This window comes from Sinocyclocheilus rhinocerous, unplaced genomic scaffold (assembly GCF_001515625.1).
Source record: "Sinocyclocheilus rhinocerous isolate Xijiao unplaced genomic scaffold, SAMN03320098_v1.1 scaffold2835, whole genome shotgun sequence".
Lineage (NCBI taxonomy): Eukaryota > Metazoa > Chordata > Actinopteri > Cypriniformes > Cyprinidae > Sinocyclocheilus > Sinocyclocheilus rhinocerous.
This window is the reverse complement of record NW_015664204.1, coordinates 57,836-69,320: the sequence shown is the minus strand read 5'-3', so window position 1 is coordinate 69,320 and position 11,485 is coordinate 57,836. Positions and strand designations below refer to the sequence as shown.

The 11,485-nt window shown below is 43.5% G+C and overlaps 2 protein-coding genes across 3 annotated transcripts in view; both read left to right on the top strand.

The window, feature by feature from the left end:
- Window positions 1-1,203: 1,203 nt before the first annotated feature.
- Window positions 1,204-3,203, top strand: LOC107729943 (uncharacterized). The gene is made up of 3 exons (XM_016540681.1): window positions 1,204-1,368; window positions 2,197-2,399; window positions 2,481-3,203. Exons 2-3 carry the CDS (start codon window positions 2,200-2,202, stop codon window positions 3,175-3,177), a joined length of 897 nt encoding a protein of 298 aa, XP_016396167.1. The 5' UTR covers window positions 1,204-1,368; window positions 2,197-2,199; the 3' UTR covers window positions 3,178-3,203.
- A 6,135-nt stretch (window positions 3,204-9,338) lies between these two features.
- The window catches only part of LOC107729941 (NEDD4-like E3 ubiquitin-protein ligase WWP1), a 32,388-nt gene continuing 30,241 nt past the window's right edge, over window positions 9,339-11,485 (top strand). For both annotated transcript variants that reach the window (XM_016540677.1, XM_016540678.1), the window contains exon 1: window positions 9,339-9,438. The gene's annotated coding sequence lies outside the window, so the exon portion shown is untranslated. The remainder of the gene's footprint in view (window positions 9,439-11,485) is intronic.

Genomic DNA, 11,485 nt, shown 5'->3' with positions numbered 1-11,485 from the left:
GAGACTTGTGCTGAGCAGCACAATGTTGCGTGACTTGAGGAATCACGGACAGATCCCAGAGGAGAGGAATATTCCAGATTCTCCTTCTCTCTGCTTCCGTGGAAATTCTCTGAATGGGTTTCTTTCGTGACCTTTTTGATGTGCCTTTGAAGTCTGTGTGACAATGTGAGAAAGGAGGAAAAGCCATCAGGACGTCAACAGAGAGAGAAAGAGAGAGTTTTCACGATCAGATCAAAGTCTCTTGTTACATTCAGATCAGCTCCAAGCAGCAGGTGCTGCTTTCCATGAAGATCATGAAGCACAGATACAGCCCACAGTAAATACAGCCACAAAACTGTTTAACAAAACCATCATACTAGCAGGAGTTTGATTTCTTCAGATCAGAAATAACCTTTACACACTGACTGAGTGAATGAATGAATGAATGCACAGACACATCTATATTACAGTCCTAACCGCACAGGTCAGTCAGTGACGAGTGTTTGTTGTGTTCAGTCTTTAGCAGGTTTTGCGCTGGTCGTCAGCAGTGATGGGATGGTCTTCTACGCCTCCTCCACCATAGTCGACTATCTGGGCTTCCACCAGGTGAGCATCACTGACCAACACCTGACACACACTTACACTCACACTCACACACAATCTGAGTGTCAAGTCCTTGTGTGTGTGTGAGTGTGTGTGTGTGTGTGTGTGAGAGAGTGTGTGTAGTGGTCTGAATCGCAGGTTGTTGTGGTAAATCTGTGTGAGTTTTGAGGAGCACCACTACAGTAACTCTCTCAGACGGCAGCGCAAGCGTCTCTGTGTCAATTATCCTCTGAAGAACAATGACTTTTGAAGCACCAGGTTATTTTCTGCTTTTAGCAGGCGGCTCTCATGCGGTCAGTCATACGGAACTGCTGCTTTACAAGGCAAATGTTCAGAGAGCTTTGCGTGCCTGTCGTATGGAAAATACGGGTCAAGCTTAAGTATTACAGAAAGAATCTGTAATTTCTGACAAAAGCAAAGCAGAGGAAGAATTACACATGCAGGCTTATTTTGGGAGAGCTGGGGTCTGCTGAGCTTCAGTGTCACGCGACGTTTAACACATAATGACCCGCGGCTTTAGACAGACATGCAGGAATCTGAGCTGTCTGACCACAATAAAGCTACAGATTCCACGCAAAAAGGCCAATGGTTTACACACACACTCACACTCACCCAGACTCACACTCGCTGTGTAACGCTGGTGTCTGTTCTGTAGGTGAAGATCTCGTGGTCAGCAGTTTGTTTCAGTCTGAGACGGGCGACGTTCCTCCAGAGTTCTCCTGCTTCCTAAACCGCTGCTTTATCCTGCGCGTGCGCTGCTTACTGGACAGCACCTGCGGATTCCTGGTGAGGGATTCCTTCAGCTTTCGGTGCACAGGCCACAATCACAGATAAACAGAGGAGTGTGTGTGACGGGAGACCTGCGTGTGATCATCATTACCCTTTGACTGAAGACCAACTCCTAACACTGTTTGCCATGAGATTTTTCCGTAAATAAATCCCACAGAGAACACATTCCAGACCGGTTTCATGGTGTTGGCTGCTGTTTGAGTCACTAGAGCTGCACTGTGTGTCTCTATCATCAGTGCTGCTAGTAACCCACTGCATGCATTCTGGATTATGTAATCGATGCCAACTTGTTATTAGATTTTGAAATACCCCTAATCAGACTACAATTACTTTTTTATTGATTACATGTTATTCTCATTCTGCATGCAGGTAAACGGGTATAATATTGTTTTTAGTAGTGTTTTATTTTGATTGTTGTCATTTTGAAAATATTTTTATGATTTAATTTATTAGCTTTTCGTTCCCCCAGTTTGGGAAACCTTGATGTAAAATGATGTTTAATGCACTTCATGTTGTTACTAACAGCACATGGAGTATATTGTCTTTCTCTTTGTATTTTTATATCAATACAGTACAAGATTATCCTATTTAAATCAAAGCGATAATCGAGTTAGGTCACAAGCAATCTAAAAGTAATCAAAAAGTAGTCTGATTATATTACCTGAAATGTGTAACATAATGGATTACGTCACTAACTACAGTTTTCATGTAATTTGGAATCAGTAACAGACTACAATCTGTGAGTAATCTACCTTCTCTGAAGATGTTACGGTATATAATCATGTAGAACAGAGAGAAGACGCCTGATCTTGTCTGTGCTTCCAGACGATGCAGTTTCAGGGAAGTCTGAAGTTCCTTCAGGGTCAGAGGAAGAAGACGGCGTCCGGAGCGCTCCTGCGTCCTCAGCTAGCGCTGTTCTGTGTCGCTGTGCCTCTGCTCCTGCCCTCCATCACCGAGATGAAGATGAAGAGCGGCGTGATGAAGGGCAAACACAAGAACCCCGGCGTTCTCACCTCGTTAGATCACAAGTAAGAGCAGATTCTCTCGTGTCCTCCTCATGTGTTGCTGACTGCAGAAATGAGACGGATTTCCCTTTGTGTGTCTCGCAGTGACAGAGACGATGCTCTCAGACGTGCCTCGCTCCTGAGCAAAGACAGCTTCAAGTACAAGAGCGAAGGGCCCTATGGCCCCGACGAGCCTCTGAGCTTCTGCAAGACGAGCGTTCAGAAGTTCACAAACCTGGACTGCGGCGCCTGGCCCTCGAGAAGCTCCTCGGTCCTCGGCAAACACTACGCTAAACTGTATCGATCGGCCCCGGGATATTACAGCTCCAGAGCCGAGGCCTTTGTCCCCAAGCCCTACGGGAGCGACTGCGGCGCAGACAAGAGCGAGGGCTTCTGCTTCGACGGATACGACGCGGTGCTGGAGCCGGCGGTGAAGGTGGAGCAGGACTCGGACTCGGAGAATGGTTCGTGGACGCAGATGAAAGCGGAGGCTGGATTCGGAGAGCAGTACTCCTGCCAGCGGCTGAAGGGAGCGCCGTACGCCGGACATTATTACAGCTCGACCCGAGCGCTCAAGTGTGTCCTGAACCGAGACGCAGCGGCCGCCAGCGCACACAACACACACTGCATCGACGCCTACGCTGCTGACTACAAAGGGTACGTGCAGCACGACTATAAAGCGGGTAACGAGTTCAAAGGTCACGGGCTGCTTCACTGCATCAAGCAGGAGCCCGTGGACGCTCCGCTGTGGCACGATATGAGTGGCGCACACAAGATCAACCCCTACGTCTTCATGCAGTAGCTTCACTCTCATTCTGTCTTTATTCATTTTGATTACATAGGCGTAATGGTTTTTATACTGTACAAACTGTATGTGCTATTGCTGTACACCTAAACCTACCCCTTACAGAAAATGTTCTGCATTTTTACAATCGCGAAAAAACTCATCTTAAGCCATTTTTGCTTGTATCTTGAGTCAAGACAGTTTAGATTTTTGTACTGGAAAACAAGACAAAAATACGAAGACAATCATTTCTTGCAGTGAGGTTTTTCTTTTCTCTCGGTGCAGCAGCGCTGTTGCGTTCAGCGTCTGGTTTACATTTTGTTTGGTGAGCTTCCATTATATTTTCTGTGCACTTTTTATATAGTGAGGCTAATATTTCTTTCTCAGTTTGTTCAACTAACATGGACAAGTACAAATTACTAACATAAAAATGACAATAAAATAAAAAAATTTAAATATCTGAAAATTATTCAGATTCTTTCATTTGAAACCGTAAAAGACAGATTCATTTGAAGGTTCGGGATTTGCTGAGAGTCTAGTACATCATTACAATCATTGGTTTACTTTGAGGAGTTGTTTTGTTAAAGCATTTCATCTGCATGTTTATTAATTATTTAGAAGTATAAAAACTGAAGGATTTAATCTGTTTGTGTTCAGATATCAGCCGGATCAATGACAGAAATGTTCTTATATCTCATTAAATAGCCAAGAGGGGAAAAACACACCTAAAAAAAGACTTATGTTGAAGCAGTCCAGTAATAAAACATATTGTTAATAATTAATAATGTCGAATATTTAGGCTCTCGCTTCAGCATTGATAAGAATGCCAAAGATTTCATGTGTTTAATAGAGCACGGCTAACTCTGACTTTATATAAAACTACTGTTTAAATGTAATAATAATGATAATAATGCTGCGCTTGCACTGAAGGAACCTGCGAGGCTCATGTCCTCGTGACTCTGTTTGATCAGCTGTTTCTGGAAGGTCATTTCTATTTATTGTTTAATGGCCTTTTGCACTATTTCAGGAAGGATTTTAGCATCACGTTTTGCCTCTGGCATTCAATATGGGCAATAAATATTAACAGAAGATACAGTGATGTTTTACACAAGTTTGTAGTGTAATCAAATGTGGGTCTTCCTGTTATATTTATTACTTTTATAAAAATAAAAATCTTGTATGACAAAAAGACCAGGCTTATGTGGTGTTGTAGTGTTTTGTTATGAATAACAATGGTTTCCAGCTTCACCTGCTCCTTCTGAACACTTTAATAAGACTAATAACAGTGAACTTGTCAGACATAAACAGATCTGCAGACTGCTTGTTCAATCAATAATTGCGCCCAGTATTTTGGAAAAACGTTTACCAGAACATTTTGTCACAACAGAAGATTTTTCAAGCTTCTAATGTAGCGAAAAAACACAAAGAGACTAAACTAGTCACAGCAGAGATGATTTAATCCCGTTTAACGCTGATCTGAGAGAAAAAACGACAGTTTCTCCCGATGATGAATTATTCCAGATGCCCCGCCCACCGCCAGTCAACACTCGTTCCTATTGGTGCTGACGTCGCCGGGTGGGCGGGGCTCGTCGCTTCACACACACATCTGCAAACGCCTCAGACGTCAATATTGTTCATAAAACGTTTGTCCACAGTCACGATCATCTCTGCATAGACACACACGCTCACGATCACAAAGCATCTACACCTCATTTACAAGTTCATCTGTTCTCTTTATCAGATGTAAAGTGTTGAACAATCAGATCAGTCAAACTGTGCCGCTCATCTGGAGATCTGCTGTTGGGCGACATCTAGTGGTCAGCACATCTGAATCCTCTCAACCAGACGATATCTGCATGATAAATATATCACTGAGACATGTAGAAACACTCTTCTGCATCTGTACGTGTGTTCAGCTGCCATAATGTGTAAAGAGATGTTTTATCACAGGCGTCTGTCAGTCTGTCTTCTTCAGCTGGGCCTCTGCGGGTCTGTAATGGGAGATTATTTGTCCCAGTATGAGAGAGTTTATGAGCAGAAACAGCAGCCCGGCGATCCAGATGAGAGCGAAAGTGTTCCAGCCCTCGAACTCCAGATAATACGCCGGCGACAGCCACAGCGCCTGCGAACACGACAGACGGCTGCCCAAACCACAGACTCACGCTGTTAGCAACACAAGAAGAGAGAGAGAGAGAGAGAGTGTGTGTGTGTGTGTGTGTGTAGAAGAGTGTCTCATACACACAGTGATCAGATTCTTCTTCTGATCCAAAGTCATATTATTGTCCTGTTATTAGGCAGAACTCTATGGAAACCCACTTCTAACACATAAAAAAAACCATATATATAAGATTAAAATATCAAAATTATAAGAAACAAAAATGAAGTATGAGATAAAAAGCCATACATATGACAAAAAAAATAACTCAATTTCAACTCTTTATCTCATTACGACTGTCATAATTTTGACATTTTTTTCATAATTGTGACGTTTTATGTCATAATGAAGCCATAATTATTGTCATAACTTTGTAATCCCATAATTCTATGATTTTGATTGGTCATGTATGAGCAGCGGGTTTCTACAGAGGACAGCAGAGATGAGAGCAGGGTTATGAACAGAAGCTCAGAGCTGTGTCTGCTGGGGAGTGTGTTGTTAGGTGTGTCTGTCACCTGTGTGATGAACCTGGAGGCGTCGGTGAACACGTGATAATCCACATCCGTGTACTTGAGCTGCAGATTCTGATCCTGATACACACCGAAGCACAGCAGCGCCAGACGGATGAGAAGCGCGACGCTGAACAGCACACACAGCCGAGCATCCATCTCACTCACACACACACACACACACACACACACACACACACACACAGAACACTGAAAACCCGTACTTCCGGGTCCCGAGCCCACGTGACTGCCGATCACAAGAATCTGACCAATCACGTATCAGCGCATTACTGCCATCTGCTGGTGACTCGGATCAGAAACACTTGCCAGAAGCCCACGCAGCAGCTCCAGCATCACATCTCTGCTAACATTCATATTAATAAACCTAACATAACTCTGCACTTCCTCTTATACTAACATACCTGCCACATACAGTACATACATCTTGCACACTCATACCTTTATATTTCCTATGTACTTCCTTATTTTATATTCTATATATTAAACCTGTACTTCCTAAGTATTGAATCAATGCAGAGACAATATTATAACCTATATCTGAATCTAATGTGTTTTAATGTTAGATCTTTTCCCTCTACCCTCCATACTTCTTCTCGTAACCACTTTCTCTCTTCATCATACTTCCCATAACTACATCTGGTCTGTTTCTGCCGATTATCGATACTAGCTAACGCTGAACATGAATCTGAACTTTAATTTCTTGACAATATGCGGAGAGGAGAGAAATAAGCGCAGTCAAGACAGTTCTGGCCTCTCGAAGGGAACATTTCAGGCGACTGAGGAGACTCAAACAAGCCTAACATCGCATCTGTCAGGTTCGATTTAAATGATTCATCGAAAAGAATCGGCTCACATGAATAACACATTTGCAAACGGCACATCTGTCAAAAGCGCTTCATTTTTTTATTTATTTTTAAATGCTTTATTAATCCAATGGCACAAGAACAAGAGGTATTACATATGAAATAATATTATTTATTTTTTGTTTCAAGTGTACGTCACGCGTCATCTCCGCTGGATGGAGGAATAACAGCGAGCAAAACATACAGTAAAGATGAACATATTCACTTATTATTATAGAAAATATGAAGTGCAGCTGGATTTGTACAAGATAATTCAATATGGTGTAAATTTGATGGACTGAGATCATCAACAATTACATTCTGAAAAGTTTTGAAACAGTTTATGACGTGACAAAGCCTGCTTTACTGAAATCACATGCCCTTATGCTCTGAAGCACTGATTCAAAGCGAGAGATGGAAGCTTCATGCAGAAGTGTGCTGAAGACGGCTGTGACTGCAGGGAGCTGTAGTTCCCCGTCTCTGTTTCAGCTGGGAAAGGGCCTAGAGATCATGAGTTTATTGTTCTGATTAATCTGTCCAGGTGTTTCATTTGTACAGTGTGTAGAGATGACTGCGTCTCCATCTGCTGCAGGTCTATACGGTTCTGGTGAGGAAGACTCTGGATGAGAGCTGGGTCGTGTTCAGACGCTATACTGACTTGTGTGTTGGTGCGGTCTCCTGTCATTCAGGTCACTGCTCTGGAACACTGAGCAGCTGCACATGTCGTGAAAATATGACCTGTCAAATAAGATGTGTTCTTCTAATGTATTTGCATGGCTTGTTTTGGTCTTGACTGATCAGGGGTGGATAAAAGTCAATTAATTACGGCTCTTCCTCTTTTATTATACAAATGTGTTATTAAAATGATGAAATAAACACAGACGATGGTTTATGGGTTGACTGAGATCATCAACAATTACATTCTGAAAAGTTTTGAAACAGTTTATGACGTGACAAAGCCTGCTTTACTGAAATCACATGCCCTTATGCTCTGAAGCACTGATTCAAAGCGAGAGATGGAAGCTTCATGCAGAAGTGTGCTGAAGACGGCTGTGACTGCAGGGAGCTGTAGTTCCCCGTCTCTGTTTCAGCTGGGAAAGGGCCTAGAGATCATGAGTTTATTGTTCTGATGAATCTGTCCAGGTGTTTCATTTGTACAGTGTGTAGAGATGACTGCGTGTCCATCTGCTGCAGGTCTATACGGTTCTGGTGAGGAAGACTCTGGATGAGAGCTGGGTCGTGTTCAGACGCTATACTGACTTGTGTGTTGGTGCGGTCTCCTGTCATTCAGGTCACTGCTCTGGAACACTGAGCGTCTCTCCTCTGGGTTTATTCTGGTTCTCTGTGCAGCGGAGATGAGGAGGCACCGCTCGCTGGACTCGTGTTTAACGTTAGGAAGCAGAATCTCTCCGACAGTCAGCGGCACACTGAGACTGAGACCGGCCGCCGCTGGAAGAGCATCTCTCTGTTCTCAGGGTCACGTCTGTGTTTTAATTCTAGTGTGAGGTGTAAGCGAGTGAGACACACACGGGACTTCTTCACGTGTCATCTGTTCAGACCCTGCACCGATCGCTGCGCTGATGGACTGAGTGGATTTAAAACACTGCGAGCGTGAGTTTTTAGTTCAGTTTTCTGCTTCACTGAAAGCCATATTTAGATCACAGCCGAGGCCTGTCGCTCCTGCCTGCGGTCGGTCTGTAGCGGGACACGTCGTGCACTTTACGCTCCTGAGGGATTATGGGATAGATGCTTCTACACTGCTTGATGAAATCATGTCGAACACCACGTTAAAGCTTCGTTTGAAGCCGTGTGCCTTCTCACAGAGTTTCACTGATGACACGGTGCCTTGCGTCTTCTCACAGAGTTTTATGTATTTAAATGATGTACATATTAAAATGTGCTTTCCGTTGGTTTTGCCTGGGTTCTGTTTGCTTCTGGGATGTTTCAGAATGTGTCTCCGTGTGTTTTGTGCTTGATTAATTGATCGTGTTTTTACTCAGACAAAGGATTGGAGAAGGGATACGGGAAGTAGATGAAGTGACGCCATCGACTGTGATTTAAACTCCATTGAACTCTACTGTCTTCACGTTTACAGCAGTATCACGGACGTTTGTATCTGTCCTGTTTGTCTCAGTTGCTTCTGATCATCCGTCTCCAGTTCTTGTTTCTTGAGTTGATGGTTCTAACAACTTATGCAAATATAGCACTGCTGTTCAGAGGATCGTGGATGGACTGAAGGATGATTTTGGTGGTGGATTTTCCAATGTTCTGATCATTAGACATGTATTTAATTAAAAAGGCTTCTTTGTGTCAGGAAAGGGTCAGTGGAGATCTGCTGTGAGTCTCTGTATGTAGTTGATGAATACAGTGTGAAGTTAATCTTGTACCTCACTGTCACTTTCTGTTAAAGACCAAAGATCTAACACTGAGCTGTGAGAGGAATCAGAGCCCTGGGCTTCAAATAAACATTTCATTCAATTTCACAATAAACCTGCATCATCAATACTGAAGAAACCGTGCAGTGTGTATCAGAGTCATTGTCACTCCACAGTGAACAAGTGTTTCTGGGTGTGTTTGTATCGATGACTGTGTGTGTGTGTGTGTGTGAGAGAGAGAGACAGAGTTTTAGAGAGAGAGAGTGTGTGTGTGTGTGTGTGTGTGTGTGTGTGTCAGTCAGAGTCAGTAGGAGGCGTGTTCTCAGTTCAGTTGGTTTGAGTCGCTGTGACGCGCCGCAGACCCGCAGCAGCGTCTGGTGAGTTAAACTGTTTGTCTGATTAGTTAAACTTCATTAACCAGGTTAAGGTTGTTACTGTCACTGCGTAGTTTCGCGGTCGCTCTTTAGGTTAAAATGTTGAAAATGGCGGTGCGGCTGTAGGCCTGATCGAGATTAAACCCGATTACTGACAAACACACACACACACACACCCTAATGTGTGTGAGAGACACAGGTGTGTGACAGGACAGTGTGAGGGTCACAGCAGTGTGTGTTTGTTAGCAGTCACTGTTTATTTGTCGTTTGATCGCGTCAGAGCGGCGTTAGCCGTGACGCTAATGTGTTAGCCTCTTAGCATGAGTGTGCGGATAAACGGCGGAATATTTGCCGTTTAGTCACTGAATTGCACAACAGAATCGGATCCACCGGGCCCGGATTCGCAGTGAAGAACAATTAATGAGTCTAAAACTCAGTTCCGATGATTTGTGCGTCTGTGAGCTGAGTAACGGGCGGCGGAGCCGGTAACAGGCCGCAGAGACACGGATAAACACACACACACACACAGCTGATCCAAACACTCACAGACAAACATCAGCACATAGTCAGACCCTAACCCTAATATATGAACATTACTGCAGACAGAAAGAGGTTATGCACTGCTATTATTAACATATTAATATCAGACTGATCACAGATGTGTTTCCTTTCATTCTGTTCCTACACAGCTGCATTTATATGAAATCTGCATAATATCTATGAAACCAAACCAACACTGATCTGAGTAATGACACTATTGTCTATTGTAGAGCTCCCTTCCAGCAAAGTTTGTGTTATTATTTTATATTATAATCACATAATTGATTTATTTTCCACATTGATTCTCTGAAGCTGCCTTGGATCAGACTTTATTGTATAGAAGTAAAGGTGACTTGACTAAACTGAGCTACTAGTTAATGCAGTGTGGTCACTCTCTAGTGAATACTAAAGGCTAGTCCTGGACAATCACACAAACTGAAGTGTCGTTAAAAGATGCTGGAGCTGTTTCTCCCATCAGCCCTGCGGTCGCAGATACGCAGATGTTATGTGAACGAATGAAACGCAGCTCACTGCCAAACATCACAGTTCAGCAAACCTCAGCCTTCGATAGAGACGCTTCTCCTCCACCGAGCGTCCAGGAGGAGAAACTCGGAGAGGAGTCAGTTTTGCTGGCAGTAGGGCTGTGCGATTAATCGAAATCGCGATTTGAGACGTTGCGATTTCCTAATCGCAAAGCCTGCGATACAGACGCGATATTACTCTGTTCCAGAGCATATGCATGACTGTCAGCCTTGAGTTGCAGTCTTACTAACCAATAGAGTGAGCGCACCTCCGTTCTCCCCAATCAGCACTGCTCTAGCCAACTGCGTAAACACCCTGGATTTCAGGGTTATAATGGGAATTGTATTGGTTTTAATGTAACCTATAATGTGGTGTCTATTTGATGGATTCTATTGGTGGGATGTAATCTGGTAGATGGCAACCAATAGAACAACAGTAATTCCTATTGGAATAATGCCCAAAACAAAAAGGAATTTTGTAATGGTTTAATGGAAACTATAAGAATTTCTGTGATGGTTTCTATTGTTTTTTTCAGCAGGGTAATGATACCCATACTGTGCTGCACATTATTGACAATATTGAGCTGAAGCTTGACTTTGCAAACTTAAAATCGCAAATCAAATAGCAATCGCAATATCTGTCAAAAAAAAATCGCAATTTGATATTTTCCCCCAAATCGCACAGCCCTAGCTGGCAGATGTTTGTCATGCGAGAGCAAACATGACCAGAAGATGAGTGTCGGTTCTGTTTATTCTGTCCGTCTGTCCTTCATTCTGTCCATCCTTCATCTGTCTGTTTGTCCCCCATCTGTCCCTCATCTGTCCGTCTGTCGGTCTCTCATCTGTCCCTCATCTGTCCATCTGTCTGTCTCTCATCTGTCCATCTGTCCGTCGTCTGTCCCTCATCTGTCCCTCATCTGTCCATCTGTCTGTCCTTCATCTGTCCGTCTGTCGGTCTCTTGTCCATCTGTCTGTCTGTCTCTCATCAG

Coding starts and splice junctions, on each gene's coding strand:
- LOC107729943 (XM_016540681.1), top strand. CDS start 2,200: ATGCAGTTTCAGGGAAGTCTGAAGTTCCTTCAGGGTCAGAGGAAGAAG. Junction 2,400..2,480: donor CTCACCTCGTTAGATCACAA/GTAAGAGCAGAT, acceptor TGTGTCTCGCAG/TGACAGAGACGATGCTCTCA.